This window comes from Aulonocara stuartgranti, assembly GCF_965226115.1.
Source record: "Aulonocara stuartgranti genome assembly, chromosome: 3".
Classification (NCBI taxonomy): domain Eukaryota; kingdom Metazoa; phylum Chordata; class Actinopteri; order Cichliformes; family Cichlidae; genus Aulonocara; species Aulonocara stuartgranti.
The window spans coordinates 31,588,847-31,605,355 of NC_138941.1; the positions used below are offsets into that span (position 1 = coordinate 31,588,847).

The window sequence follows — 16,509 nt, forward strand, 5'->3', positions numbered from 1 at the left end:
TGATCTGATCCCGTTGAGTCAATACAAGTCCTTTTTTCAAAGATTGTCTCTTTGGCCTCAGCAGCGAAATTCTTTTCTGTAAATAAATAGCAAGACAGTGGGAATAAATAACAAACAGGACAAATGTGTTCAAAGCGAGAGAAGGGCACATTGGAGAACAAAGTGCTTGGAAGTAGTGCACGCTGAACCTGAGACATCGTCAGAAGAGTCTTGTGCGCACTAAAGAGAAAAACCTCAGACATTGCTGTAGTAGAATCTAAATTTCAGAGTTTCATGAGACATAAACATCCAAATTTAAACCAGCTAGTTTTGTTCATCGATCTGTACATTTGACATTTTTTTATTGAGCTGTGCTTGCACTTCTTACAGGTGGAGAAAGGTCAACCGCTGTGTGTCCTCTCTGCCATGAAGATGGAGACTGTGGTCAACTCCCCAATGGCTGGGACCATTAAGGCTATTCATGTCACACCCGATGCTTCCCTGGAGGGAGATGACCTGATACTGGAAATTGAAGAATAGAGCGGAGGGGGGGAGTGGCAGTAGGCAGGCGTTCAGACGATATGATCCCGGAAATGGTGGCAGCTGGAGAAACGGGGAGAGAAATGAGGAGGAAGAGGAAGACGGGCGTTTGTGGCCCTAGATATGTACATATTCCTTTGGGTGCACTGGGGGATGCACAGTGAGGCCGTATTCATATCCAGATACCTGATGGGAGCAAAAATGTACGACAGTCCAAAACGGTGTATTGATTAGAAGAAATTTACTGAGTCCCCTGTTAAAGTAATTCCATAGTTGTGGTATTTAACTCAAATAATGGCATCTTTGCGCACATCCGTCAACTTGTGGAAAATAGCATTAAATATTTTAGAGTAAGATCATATATTTGAAGTGTGATACATTCCACTGCTGAAGTCTTAATCTAGTCTTAATGTGAGCTAAACATATCTAACGCTAACAGGGTTTTAACTACTTGCATTGCTGTTGCCTCACACATTCAACGTGACTAGATTGAACTTTTTGTCTCTGACTGCTCGGTGATTTCATACTTTGCTGGTTTCAAAAGAGAAGAATAGACTTGTGGATGTATTACACAGTCGCTGTTGTTCGTATAGGAACAATCTTCATTGTTTTTCTTTGTTCACGGTGCATTCTGGGAATGTGTAATCACTGTAGCATTTAGGCACAACCCCCCCTCCCCAACATTTCCTTAGAAATGACAGCACAGTACACTGAGGGGCTGAAGAATGAAATCACATTTGGTCCATCTGGTTTTTAGACCATATTTTTGTATGGGGTTTTATTGCAAGAAGAGAAGCACAATAAAGATGGCTTGTTGACAAGGGCGCACCAGAAACATCTCATGTCGAAGGCCAGTGAAAGTAAGTGGTTTCCTTTTTTAAAAGATCTCTGCAGGTGTTTTCTTACTCATGTCTGATTTTAACCCCCACCCACCCTCAAAATGTGGATATATGCAAATCGGATTAGCGTTGGTTTGAACATGGCTCTTAATTCAAAGCGTATCTGTATGAATATTTAGAGGTATGTCGACACAGACGTGGCGTTTGAGGTCTTTTTAGAGTGTCTGGTTTGTGTGATGTTGGAAAAGTTGTCAGAGAAGCAGTTTGACGGTCTCTTCAGAACCAGAGATTATGGCGGATGGTCTGTCTGCATGGGGATTTTCAATGCTAGGTGTAAATGGGATTACATGGTGCTGTAATGGAGCCATGTGATGTTATTTTCTGAGGCTCTGCTGATTAATTTATGGATTAATTCTCTGTCAAATGATGTTAAATTAGCCGGACTAATAAGGGACTCTGGAGACTCCCAGCAGCAGCAGCACTCTGCTTTATACATCTATGTGGGTGTGTTTGTACCAATGAGTCAATGTGCACGCGTATGAGAGCAAATTCAGCCCCTCCCCCATAACACACCAGCTGATATTTAAATGTATTCACATGCACACCATACTCTGATGCAAAATATCCAAACTAGCCCCTAAGTGCTGTCTGGATCACAGCAAATAAATCTAATCTAGTGCAGAGGACTGTGGTTTTAGCTCTATAATGACTGTCCAGCACATTTAAAAACCAGTGAGAATAAACAAAAATTAGACTCAGTTTTGCCCCAGTGTTTCCTGCAGGCCTTTCACCCTAAAAAGCGATGACTGAATGTTGAATTACTCTGACCGGTGACGGAACAATCACACATCATCTGCAGAAAGTGTCAATGTTTCCTCATAAGGCAGTGAAGCATGCAATGTTTGGGACAGCGAGCCAGGAGAGAGATCACAGCAGATTCCTTTCCCCAGATCATCTGTGCTCCTTCACAGAATACACTGATTGGGGGACAAAATTAAAATATCACTTTGTACTGCACTGGATTATTTCCAGCAGTTTTGCTCCATTACCTCTGAGAATGAATCCGCTTTCAAACCGTGCATCAATACTGAGCAGCGACGCCGTAGTTAATTGGGACTCTGTCTCCTCGCTCTCCCAGGCCACTGCAGTGCCTCGCTGTATCTCCTGGTTTATCATGTTTGACTCTTTTCAAAGAGACAAACTTGTATTGGTGGGATTTTTTTTTATGAATAAGTGTTTCTGACAAGCTGTTGCGCAGTAATGTTAAAGTTCCTGCCTCCTCTTCTGGTTAGCAATCCTCGCTTACCTGCTTTCTCTGCCTCATCTACCCAACCACCTTTTCATTTATCCCTCCATCCCCCTGTCGCTTCCCTCTGTGTATATTTGCACATGTTAGATGATAACAGCAGTTCATGCAATAAAGTTTCAATGCTTCTCTTTGTCTTAGCCAGCAATCATTCTAACAGACATGCTTATGACAATGTACTACTGCTCAGTGTCTTGGGGAAAGAAGAATAAATTGGAGAAAAAGTACACACAGATGGAAAATGTTATTTGTTTCAGACAAGGGGATATAATGTCAGCCTATTCTGGAGCTCATGCTATCTACAGCTGAGCTGTCAGAATATGAAAATAGGGTCTGTGACATTTCCATTTTCCTTGTATCACGTCTTTTTTTTTATGAAACAAAGCTGTTTATTTAGCAGAAATACTGCCTGCTGATTTCTTTCTCCATTACACCAAATGTTCACATTTATCAAGGGTTCGTTTGTCTTCTAAATCTACATTTCTTTCTAGTTTACTGTTGTAGTTTACATTTACCTGTTCTCAGTATGTTTGGGTCCTTTGAGAGACTGAGCTGGATTGCAAAAGAAGGAAAACGGATTGCATCTCAAAAATAAAAATAAAGTGATATATGTTCTCTGTACTTACAAATAAAGTTAGCTCTAACTAAATCTGAATCGTGTTGGTGTGCCTTGTATATTCTACACGATACATGTTATTATACCACAACACTGAAACTATTGACAGGTGCGTAACATCAGTGATCTTGTTACGATGTGATGTCCTTCCGGCAAATCCTGGGTCCTTGATTCATTTCTTTGACACGTCAGAAACGCCATGTTGCAGACCAAGCACCCACCCTGACAGCAGCAGCAGCAGGGAGATGGTCTCCACACACAGTTTAAGGAACACAGCAAAGAGCCAAAGTCTCCAAACTCCTGAGTCGAGCATCCACAGGTTGCCCTCTAACAAGATTGAGTCCTGTGGGTCATCAAGGGTCTCCGTGGATCAAAAGCTCTGCTGCTACCTGCTAGACACCTGCAGACGTCCCACGTCCCTGCCTGGGTCAGAGCAGTTTTCTCAGTGCACCTTCCCATTATTAGGCGATTATTTTGTGGCTAATTTTAGTAAAACCATAAGCACCGAAAGAAAAGCACAAAAGGCTCGAGTGGAGGGCAGCTTTGGTCTTTAAGAACTAATAATCTCAGAGTCCTTCGGTCAAAGCTTCCCTACAAACGTCGCGCTGATCTTCTCAGCTGGAGCAAAATGTGTATTTTATCTGAAAGCTGGAGTCGTGCAATTCATATGAAGCTGTCAAATCACAGCCCTTTCAGAACAATGTGTCCCACCAGTAATTAGATTTCACCAAGTGGGGAAAAAAACTTGGCATATACTGAAATCCTGCTGATCAATGCAAGAAAATTATACTCTCCGGTTTTCTCACCTTTGTTGCTGGAATGTGACAGGATCTGTTGGTGTGCTGGAGGCAGGCTGTTTGGGTTATTTTACATAAGTAGGTTCATGTTGTTTTCTCAGCCCACCCCTGCCTCTTATTAGCATTCAATCCGGGTGTGGTTGCGTTGAAGGATTTTTTTTTTTTTTTTTTCTTGATACTTTTCCAAATAACTTGATTCGTGTGTGGCAGGTTATGCATCTCCTCTGACACCCTGCTGTCTTTAAAGGGGTTCAATAGATCTGATTATCTACTTATTAACCGCACCGAATCACTCAAGTTTGTAGTTCAACTGGCATTATTGATCATGCTTCACTTACTCTGTGCATGCTTGCTGGGTGGATGCTGGCAGCTGACGCTGGTTGACATTCTCAAACTCCTCCATGGATCTAGTGACTCGGAGCGTCGCTAAGCCATGCGCGGTTGGCTTGCATCCACTCGGTAAAGTAGGTTAACTGAAGGTGGTGAGGGAGGAAATGGTGCCAGGATGGAAGAATAGCTTGGTGCTTAATTGTCGTCAGATTAAATCGCAGAGGTAATTTTGTGATAAGATGGATGTTGTGACCCACTTTTCAGCTGATTTGAGTGACGGCCTTGATTAATAATAACTTAATCAAATTTGCATATGTGGAAAAACAGAGATGGATGATAACAGTCGGCTGTGACCTTGATTGGTTTCCTGATGTCGCGTGAAACAAACATGGTAAACGGTTTGAAACGGTCCTACAGCAGCTGCCTAAAATTAACCAATGTCAGCTGAAGGGAAGTTCAGTGTGGGTAAAGTCTTTACCTGAAGGACTCCAACTCAACACTAACCTTTCTAAATGTTACTGTATTACCCAGATTGGGGGGGGGGGCTCTCATTTTCAAACTTCCAGCACATTTATGAATCGCTTCCTGTAGCTTTCATGTGCTCAGGATGCCAGCTATTGATGACTGGTAAGTATAAAACATTTAAACGCATTTACAACAACAACAAGTTTATTCTTAATTAGGTCTCTGCTGACTTTCTTGCGGTCAGAGCAATCATTTGTGTGTCAGCTGAATATTTATGGGGTGCTGATGATCACATTTATGAAAGGCCTAGTAATCTGCAATAACATTAATGGGTTCCCGTGGCAACAGAAATGTAATGCACGTTGTGTTACTGTGAATATTTCATTTTTCACGTGCGGAGCAAAACTTCAATTTGCTCTTAAAAATGAGGCTAAACAGACTAAAGCTCTTACTCCCTGTTAGGGCCACACCAAAGGCATGAGCTGTTGCCTTGTATATAATCAACTACTCGCTAGCTAAAGTAGTGGAGTTTACTTGGGTGGCTGTAACCAAAACCCAAGCCTACACCCATCTTTCAGAGTGATGTTGTTTTCAGCAGAAACGGCTCGAGACGAGCACAGACTAAGGCTCAGCTATGGAATTAAAGACCACTGATTTAATTTGAACTGAGATTTGCCAAGTGGTCAGTGACACAACTGAGTGATCACGTTGTGTCCTTACTGTTTGGTGTATATACACCAATCAGACATAACATAACCAACACAGACAGGTGCTCGTTAACCTTCTGCTGCCACAACAGCCCTGACCCGTCAAGTCGTGGACACCATTAGATCCCCAAAAGTGTGCTGTGGTATCTGGCACCAGGATGTTAGCAACAGACCCTGTAAGTTGTGAAGTGGGGCCTCTATGGATCGGGCTAGTTTGTCCTGCACATCCCATATTTGCTTGATTGGATTTAGATCTGAGGAATTTGGAAGCACTACTCAACACATCCAACTCCTCAAACCATTCCGGAACCACTTTATCCGCACATTACCCTGCTGAGAGAGGCCACAGTCATCAGGGAATACTGTCCAAAAAGGTGTACATGGTCTGCAGCAATGCTTAGGCAGATGGTATGTATCAAAGTAACATTCACATCGATGGCAGGACTCGAAGCTTCCCAGCAGAACATTGTCCAAAGCATCAAACTGCCTCTGCCAGTTTGTTTTTCCCTGTAGTGCATCCTGCTGTCAGGTGTTCCACAGATAGGCGATGCACATGCACCTGGCCATCCATGTGATTTATCAGATCACGTCACCACCTGGTTCTCCATTGTTGGTGCTTTCAGTGGTGAACAGGGGTCAGCATGGGCGCCCTGTGGCTTTGCACACACATACAGAATAAAACTTTGATGCTGTGTATTCTGACACCTTTCCATTAGAACCAGCATTAACCATTTTGACAATTTGAGCTATAATTGGATCCCCATTATCCTGTCGTTCGTTTGCCACTGTTGCTTCCCATTTCGATAGATACTGACCATTGCAGACTGGGAACATCCCACAGGAGCTGCAGTTTTGGAGATGTTCTGTCTTTCCATCACAGTTTAGTCCTTGTCAAATTCGCTCAAACCCTTACAGTTGTCTATTTTTCCTGCTTCTAACATTGAGGATGTTTTGTCTAATCAGTGTATATGTAGAAAGACTTTTACTAACAAGCTTCCCAGAGATTTTCCCCATAATAATAGAAGGGGATGATTTTTGCTACCACTCCTTTAACTCATTTTTCTAAAAAGTTTTAACACATTTCATTCAGACAAAGTTGGCGAGATTTCTTTTTAAAAGAAAAAAATCCTTTACTTATACCTCGGATTCATCTCCAGCAGTCGCTTTCATAAATTTAACATTATTCATGACCACCTACAGGATGGAAAAAAGCGCACGTCCTAATCCCCCATCTTTAATGTGCATTTCAGCAGGATGTCTCAAAATGGTCAAATCATATCTAACTCACCTAGCACAGTAAAAGTAATTTTTAAAAACGCAGTTGGACATCGTGCGTTTAACTTCAGCACCGTTTGCTGTTGAAATGAACATTGTTTCCAAAAATGTATTTTTAGTAATTGTACATTTTCATCTTCCCATTCTACCAAAATGTTCCCTAGAGAGCTAGAGACCACGATCTCTACCTCACAGGTGTCCTGTAGACCTTTTGTATGGAAAGACTTTCAAATATCAGAAGGGGACTGATGATGCCCGTGTCTCCGTAAACCGTGTTGAACCAGCATGCACAAAAGCAGGACCCCCACCCGAGTGGAATGTGGCCATCATTAAGACGCCTGCGCTTTCCAAACCTCTTTAAAAGGATCCATCTGAGGGCGGTCTGGTGATTAGGGTAAATGGGCTAGCTCTTACAGTACGCAGCACTTCTCTGCTCCAGCTTTCTATACTACAAACCTCACTCCTCCGTTCATACAGTGAACACATCAGGAGCAACTCAGGCTTCAGTATCTTGCCCAAGGATACCGTACAGCAACAAGGGATTGAACCACCAACCTTTCAAAAAGTGGACAGACACCCCAAGGCTGTGACGTATTATTCATGTTACATGCCCGGCAGCTGGAAATGCAGGATTGAAAGGTTTCCCAGGATAAATGTGAGCAATAAACAGTTGTGTGGATACTCGGTCACCCTTGCTTCTGAGGGAACTACTACAGTGCTGTGCAAAAGTCTTGAGCCCCTCATTTCTTTATTTTGCTTCGAGGGAGACACTTTCTTGCTTTTTCTTTGTTTTTTTAAGTGGTCTTGAGCAACAGTTCTCAGAGTTTTTCAAAGATGGTCTTTGGACATTGCCTGCTTTTTCACTTGGGGGTTTTTATGTTAAAACACTTGACCTATTCAAGCACCTAACTAAAGGGATGAACCAACATTGTGTTTACACATAACGGCAAAGACTGATTTGAAATGAGCTCTTTGGTACTTTGTTGCTGCTTAATAACTAAACTTACCACAATGAGTTTCTGCTGGTTTCACAAAAGGCCGATACATTAGCAGGACTGAACCTTCAGAGAGCTTTTCTTGTTAAAGCCTGTGTTGTTTACACCAACTTGAGGGCTTATTCTTCTTTTACTCGAGCACTGCTGCCTTCTATAGCACTTCACCTTGCCTTTAATTATCTCGCTTGGCCACTCATAAATGGCAGGAATGGCGCTACTATATTAAGCATTTCTCTAAAGTGCGAGTGAAATACCCTCAACTCTGAATTTTTAAGTGGAACACTCAATCGAACCCATAAAGCAATAATGGTTCGTCTCGTCACATCACAGCTAAATCTGCTGTAAGACGTTCAGATTTTACTGAAATACAGGAAAAGGTAGGTTTTGCCCACAGTGGGCAGCTTTTCCTTCTGTAGGTCAAAGCCCTGCTTTGATGAGGTCTGAGCATCACAAGGAAGGCAGATGATTTCATTTCGTTTGGTCTTGAGGTCGCACGTGAAATTTCTCATTTGGATCCCCAGCTGAAACTACGACCGAGCGCTAGAGTTCAAGTCCCTTTGATGTATCCCTTTTGTGTCTTTTCACCGTCCAAACAGCCAGCTAATGCTTACAGGGTAGAGCTGTGAAGTCTTGGCAACTCTGCGTGCCAAACACCTTCTGAAGAATATCTCTAGTTTTGGCAGACGGTGTGGCAGCAGCTGTCCGTGGAGCCAGCTTTCTAACCCGTGTGTGAGTCTTTTACATGGGCCACGGGGGTCCGCTGCTCTGTTGAGGTGCAACTTTCCCTTCTAATCCCTTTGCTGCTGTTCGATAATCCCTTCACTGCTTGCTTTGCTGCTTTCTTTGCTGTAATCCCTCTGCTTGAATAAAAAGAGAATAGACAAGGAGGATGGGGTACACAGTGTCTCAGACAGATGGGATTGATGGCTCTGTCACTCACTGAGCCTCCTGTCAATCAGCACAGCTGGGATTTGATCCATCCAGCCACTGATGCTGCCCAGTTGCTGCCGTTTCTGAGCGCTCCAAGAGCCAGCTCAGATAACAAAGTGAATGATTTTAATCAGTGAAAATAAGCCCGAGATATGAAATGCATGCTAAAAAGCTCACGTATATACAGCTGATGAAAGCTCGGTCGGTGAAACAGCAGCAGTGGATACACCATCATACGTGGGCTACTTTCAAATGAGGGATTTCATCAAGCGCTCCCCCGGCAGGTGTGGTCCACTGCCATCTCCATTTCGTTTCCATTACTCCCTCTTCAAAGATTGCTTGTGGGGACAATTTTACACCTGTCTGAGAACCGTCAGCCAGGGTGCACGCGGGGCAGTATAAACATCCCACCCTACATGTTCCCAGAGAAATGTCCCAGTCGGCGTGATGGTGACATCCAATTTGCCCACAAACGATGGGATCATCGTTTGCAAGGTGCAAGCCACTGAACACTTGGGATGCAGACTGGGTTCCAGTCTGCATCCCAAACTATCTTCCCAGAAGTCTCCTGCTCCAGCTTCAGTTGCTTCATTAGACATTAACAACACAGCAGTGCATCACAAAGCCACGGGCGACCCTCACGAGTGACGACTTAACAATGCACACATCAATTAAGCAGGCGGATCGATGCGGCGTGCTGACCACACTGACAAGTTCAAGTTCTGGTGAACGCCATCAAATGATGGCCAGTAGCCGGCCACGACAGGGATCGCTTCCGATCACCTCCTGAGTCACTCTGTGTCAAGCACTTGTGATGCGACAGCTTAGTGACACCCTGCGCTGATGGTGCGGGTAAAGATGTGTGTCAGTGTGTGACAGAGAGTGGGAAATGGAGTGTTTATGCAGCATGTGTGTATGTGATGAGACATCTCATTAAGTGCTAACACCGCTCCACAGAACCCGCTTAGCCTCAGGTGTCACAGAGAGCACACAGACACACACAACTGCTCCTCGCTGCAACACATCACTGTTTTTAAAGTGTGTGTTCCAGTGTGAGTTGGTGCATGTGCAAAAGTGTGTGAAAGTGTGACCTCTCTTCGCCACTGTGGCTTTAAAACGCTCCGGTTTGAATCAAAGCACTGCAGCAAACACAAGAGAGGAGCTGAAGAGCAGAAACAGAGGCGCGCGCACACACACACGCAGCCAGACGGGGAGGATTCAATGCGACAGAGCCAGAGAGCAGGCAGAGAAAGGGAGGAGAGCGGCTCAGACTGCGACACGGAGCCGAGACGGGATTTAAGGAATGAAAAAAAGCAACGAGAGCGAAGCAGATCAAACGAGGAGAGCCAAATCGCTCCTCATTTCTTTTTATTCACGTGCGTCAGAGACACTGTGCCGATCATTAGATGTCTTTTTGCGCCGCTACATCATCCTCCACCTTGGTGTCAGAAATATTACTGTTACCGTGGCAACTGGTGTGTTCAGGGCGTAAGACTGCCACGCTGTAAAAGAACAAACAGTCCAAGCGGGCTCTTTATCACTCCCATCTTCTCTTGAGCACATACACGTCCGTGCATCTTCTGTCCGGCGTGTTACCGAGGAGAACAGGAGCAGATCACGGCAAGCTCGCGCACTCTAACATAGACCAAACACAGACAGCTCGTCTGTTGTTCGAGCAAGTGATGCACGGTAGCTTTGACTTAGAGCTGGTGTGAGGAGGCTCGGCGTGTGAGGAGGCTCAGCTGAGCTGGCAGCCTGAGAGCTCCACCTGTGGCAAATGTCACTTCCTACAAGATCAGACTCCAGGCCAGAGGCTCCACCTGAAAACACTGCTCCACTGTTGTCACCAAGCTGGCAGCTTTTCCTCACAGAGAGGGTGTTGTGTGAAGGCAGGGCTGATTTATAGTCAGCCTTTCAATGCACTAAATCATACATTTGAGTGACTGCTCGGCCTTGTTTTGTGCAAGCTGTGTCATCGCAGTACATCTTACTTTGTAATTTCATGTTAATTAACTGCTGTCTAGCAAGGTCATTCTGTATAAAGTAGGGATTTCCCAGCAGTTAAATATCAGACAAAGACTCATAAAAAATATTAATATTGTCCATACAGATATTGCGAGTGTTATTAAGAGCTATTTGAAACTGTTAATCATGACCGATAATTATGTGATGCTTTGCAGGATGTGTAATATTACACACACACACACACACACAGTGTCAGAGTTTGCTTGTGCAGGTCTCATCTGTTTACTTTTCACTTTGCATGTTTACAACTTCCAATCACAGAGAGAAGGAGAGGCCGCCATCTGCCTGGGCTTCCTCTGCAGCTACTGGATTCATAACATGTTTGGACCAGCAGTTAACCAGCAATGCATGTTAATAAAATATGAATAGTTAGTTTAACCAACTAGTATTTGTGGTACTGATTAGTGGCAGGGGCAGTGGTGTTTAAATGTCCTGTGGACACATTCCCAGGAAAAATCCTAGTTAGTTTTCTTTTTTCCCCCCAAGAGTATTAACTGAGAAGAACACCATGACCGGACTGAAATCCATAAAAGTCTTTAAATAAATATTGCACACTGTTAAACAGCAAGCAGTACTAATTATTGAGCATCCACTCGTGCTCATGTAGCCAGAGTGGCTCCTGTCAAGCTGTTGAACCATAAAGGCCTGATGGAGTGCTCTCATCTCTGCAGAGGACTTTTTAAACTCAGAGTAAGAGTTGGATCCTTAATCACCTTACTTTCTTTATTTGGCAGGACAGTATGGAGAAACTTCTTTCATTTCATAATGACGTGCAGGAGGTGATATGCACAGCTGTGTCTAAACTACGTTTGCAGATGGATCCTCCCACAGTTTGGAGTGCTAGGGCAACAGTCTCTTTAGTAAATGAGAGGATTCAGTTTTTGATTTTGACCAATCAGGAGCGTTTCTGAGAGCGCCTGAGTGTTGCGGGTGTATGTTTGTGGAGGAAAATGTCCGTTTAAAGTTACAGCTACATCACTACACGGTGTACAAAAAGTAAAGAGGACTGAATGCTTCCCAGCAGACGACGTCATTCTGTACCGTCAATAGTAAGTGTCGAGTTGAACAGCAGCATTTTTCATCAGTAATGTGCCAGCCTTTGTTTTAGGGTGTCCAGAACAGAGCAGTGTACATGCTGTTGATGGTTTTCCCATTTTCATAATTAAATTCAATACCGTTTTTCTGCTTAATTGAATTTTATATTGCGCCAAATCACAACAGCAGTTGCCTCAAGGTGCTTTATATTGTAAGCACACACTTGGTGACAGTGAGAAGGAAAAACTCCCTTTTGACAGGAAGGAACCTTCGGCAGAACCAGACTCAGAAGTGGTCGGTGGTGAGGGGAGGAAGGCAGGACAATAAACACAAACACTGAAGAAATGTGAGTGAAGAAGAAACAGCCCCAGCAGCCCGGGGCGAATGCAGCGCAACCAAAAGGAGGTTTCGTGGATTTCCCAATAAGCTAAGTGTCTCTCACACAGGGCTGGATTTCATACACATGTTCATGTGTTCTTATCGTGCTGTCAGTAAGAGCTCAATCTTGGATAAGCAGGAGGTGACAGCAGGTTTAACCTGATGGGAATGAGGGGAGGAATAAGGACAGTGTGTTAGTACAAATGGGCATTAAAGTGTTAAATTGGAGCTATTTCTCTTTTATTTAGAAACTAAATGACAGTTTGATTCTTTATTATTCTCAAATATTATTAGAATCGGCTGTAATAAGAAAGTGAAAGCCTATACATATACCAGGGGAACTATTAAACACACACACGCCTGAGCACTCAACCTCTTAACTGCTTCCAGTTCACTTTAGGTGGTACAGCTGTCTTGTTCCCCGGCATGGGGCACGTGTAATCCCTTAGTCATCGCTCTTAGAGAGCAATAAAATACCTCCTAGTCAGGTATTCAACTACAAATGTACCTCACAATCAGACTTTTTGTGTACTCCTCTGCGTGTACTTACATTTAACAATCAGCAGCTCCAGTACCATAGAAAGTAAAGTGCTGCTCTATTTTGGAGGGGGGTGTCTCAAGCTATCACTGTGCTATTCATCCACAGCTGGGTGGAAGAAGTAACTGCTCCCTGAGAGCTGTCAGAAGTCATCCTGGGAAATCAGCAGCTTAAGTAGAAGCAGGTGAAGCATAAGTGGATACGAATAAATAAATAAAATAGAAATCACTGTAAATTACAACACTTCATCGCAAAATGACTCCAAGAAGGCGTCATCACAGACAGATGATGTGCAGCTCTTCAGTGAAGGAGCCCTCCACGAAGACAGACGTGCCGACGGAAAAAGTGAGATTAGTTTGGTTATTATAGCTAAATTATGGCTGCCACATCTAAACTGAGCACGGACCTCGTTTGAATGACTCGAGTCGATTCTGGTAAGTACGGCAAGCGTGATCTAAAATTCACGTCCTGCTGGCCTTTCACATTTACTCGTTACTTACTCTTAAATTAAACTCGGAGTAATTTTTAGATTCCTGTCTGTAATTTAATTAATTGGGTTCACAGCCGGTCTTACAGTTTCATGGCATTTTCACCTAAATGAACAAGCTGAATCCACACACACACACAAAAAAATGCACACAACTTTCAGATTATTATGCGCTCAAGCTGCCAGACTGGCCAAGCGTGTGCAACACTTGATAACCCGTGTTACTGCAGCATGATTTAACTACACCAAAGAGCTTCTTGTGAAGCTTTGAAGGGTCAAGATCTAGATTTGAATCCTGTTTTACTCTCAGCAGTGTGCTGCGAAATGCACTGTACCGACTGTTGATGTAGTGCAGCGATAATAAAGGTGACGAATAACATCACAGATCGCACACAGACATATGCACCGGCCTTATCCATCTTTCTTATCTGCCTCATCCCTACGCACACTCACACAAACACACACTATGGCACAGAAGTTAATTTTCTCTCTGATCTCCTGGTGTCACTAGTGTTGAATACTTGTATAAATTAGGATAATACTGAGGCAATGCTCAGAAAGAAATGAGTGAGTTTAAGGTTTTTTGTTACGATAATTGATGGGCTTTGATATCTGACGGGAAAAAGTTTCTACTAAAAAACTGGAACACGAAATTAGAAAGTAGAAGTGTCTAATTTTCTCCAACGCTGGTTCTTATTAGCAACTACGACATAGTAATGCCCACGGTGGAGACACAGGAACAGACACTGCAGCAGATGTGCGTTTGTGCGCGTTCACATTCATTAATGACATTTCTTCTCAGTCTGTAGCCTTAACATTAATTGGTTATTTTATTGTTTGTTCGTTTTTTAAAATGGAGCATATACGGAGTACAAACTTTGTTCAGACTCTTTAAAAAAAAAAAAAAAAAAAAGAAGTGTGCCATAAGAACAGAGCAAATATCTGAGTCTTAGCTCAGATGCTTGTAGAAGTTGTTCCACGAGCAGCACACTGCCTCAGCTGGTTCTCCTTCCGCCTTAAATTCAGACTTTGTGCAGAGCCGTCCTGTGTAATTCAAAGACTTAAGAGAGCACACTGGCCGGGATGGAGTTAGGTTAGTAATGTAGCGAGGGGCTAAACTATGAAATACTTGAAAATAATCTAAAAAAATCAGATAAAACACCAAAAACCAGAGTTGGGAGTACAAACTAACATCAGCAGCACACTAAACACAGAAAGACTGAAGCATACAAATTGGCCTCTTCAAACACCAAAACTGCAGACAGATATAATAACAAAGAAGAATAAACTAAGGCGTTTGTCAGTCAGTGTGACTGTCCCTCTTTTTCCACTTTCCCCACATCTACCTCCTAAGTTTAAACAAGTCTTCTGTTTATAGATCCTTCAGAACCGTTGTAGCGATCTAAAATGTTATGTTATCATTTACAGACTTATATGTAGGGATGGGTACCAGTATCCAGTGCCATTATGGCACCGGATACTGGTGCCGGATACTGGTTCTGACATAAACGGTAGTAACCAGACCGAAAAGCAGCGCACATTTCGGTGCTTTATTTCGGTGCTTTTTTTCCTGAGCTGTGACACACTTCTAGCCAATCATTTTACGTTTCTGAGGATAGTAGGCGAGGCCAGGTACGTACGTTCTTTTAGAGCAGAGCTACAGATTAAAAATGCCCAAGGCGAAGCGGTCAAAAGTCTGGCTGTACTTCACAGCAAAATATGCAAACTCAGCAGCCTGCAACAAGTGCTTTAAGCTGATACTGTGATACTGTCAAAGGAGGTAACTCCTCAAATCCGATGAAACACCTGGCGACGCATAGCGGTTTTTTTTAAAGCCCAGAAATGCGCCGTATTTGATAGCTTGCTGCGAGACCTCACACCAAGCACATCTACTGCGGGTGTGGTGCCTGTTATCGGGCCCGGAGTTACCAACATCCCCCAAAAACCCGAAGAGGAGAGTCCTGGCCCCTAGCCAGCGGCTGTCCTCTTGTTTGATGGCAGATACTCCCTTCACCCTGGCCAAAAAGGCTAAAATGACCAAAGAAAAAGTGGAAAACAGTTAAACATGAGAGGTTTTGGACAAAGTTTGTGTTTTCTATTGATTAAGCACTGCTTCCAGCCAAGAGTGATGCCATATATGCCCTATAGCTGCAGAAAAGGCTAACATTGTTATCTTTTTACAAAAAAACCCAAAAAACAAACAAACAGCTGAACATGAGAGGCTTTTGGACCAATTTTGTGTTCTCCATTTTTTAAGCACCGGCACCGTTTCAAAAGTACCGGTTTGGCACCGGTATCGGATAAAACCTAAACAATACCCATCCCTACTTATATGTTACATATCTAACATTTGTGCTAAACTTGTACTAAATAATTAATCTTACTTTAGTTATAAGGATTTCCTTCTCAAATTAAAATATTAAACTTGCAGTTTCAGGACCTTTTGACCATTTTGCTCTTCAATGCAGCTTCCTCCAGCAACTGTAACATTTTCCAGTGAACACAAGCTAAGCTGATACAAATGTGAGATGCAGAATGAGTGTGTTTGTTAAATATTGTAGTGTTTTGCTAACGCCCTCGACATATAACAGCCTTCCATATAGCATACGCGAGTCTTTTAGATTCTCTCTTTTGATCAGATGTGAACTTCACACTGAAAAGTTGAAGTCAAGTTCACTGAAAATCCAACTTTCATTCACACCGGCGGGAGATGACGTCAGCAAATGTCGATGGCATTGGCATTTCCAGCGTGTGAACCGCTAGCCCGTGCGATGCGAGCGCACGTGTTCAATGACAGTGAGCGAGAGCTCAAACGCACATCGGTGGTTAAAGACTAGTATTGACTGTGGTAAATTAAACACCCTCATTAAGATGGCCTCGTGACCCAGTAAACAAAGCTGTGGTGTGTGTGTGTGTCCGCACACAACACGTTTAAGTGATCGTGCTGCATGACTCAGTGAATCACAAGGTGGGGTGGCCTAAGTATCTACAGTATAGCAGTCTGGATGCAGAGCTCAGATATTTCACACTTTACTCCCACTCTGAGCTGAAAGATTTTATTGTAACAAAGTCGGATGATTAAAGCTCTATTATGTGATATTTTGGATTCTTGAGATTAATAAAATGCCTCAGTTTAATGTGAAAGGGGCTGCTTGTGCCAGCCCTCCTAAGAATTTACCTTTTACTCAACTGGAGCTCTGAGTAGCTTTTAACCACATGAAGCACCATTGTCTGGCTGCTGCACAGACCACACTGTGGAGCCTTTAA

The 16,509-nt window shown here is 43.3% G+C and overlaps 1 protein-coding gene across 7 annotated transcripts in view; it reads left to right on the top strand.

Annotated features, from left to right (window-relative positions):
- Positions 1 to 3,319, top strand: part of pcxb (pyruvate carboxylase b) — a 323,320-nt gene extending 320,001 nt beyond the window's left edge. For all 7 annotated transcript variants that reach the window (XM_082527995.1, XM_082527999.1, XM_082527997.1 and 4 more), the window contains one exon: positions 370 to 3,319. In XM_082527995.1, the coding sequence (XP_082384121.1) occupies positions 370 to 519 (150 nt within the window). In that variant the 3' untranslated portion in view covers positions 520 to 3,319. The remainder of the gene's footprint in view (positions 1 to 369) is intronic.
- Positions 3,320 to 16,509: the final 13,190 nt, after the last annotated feature.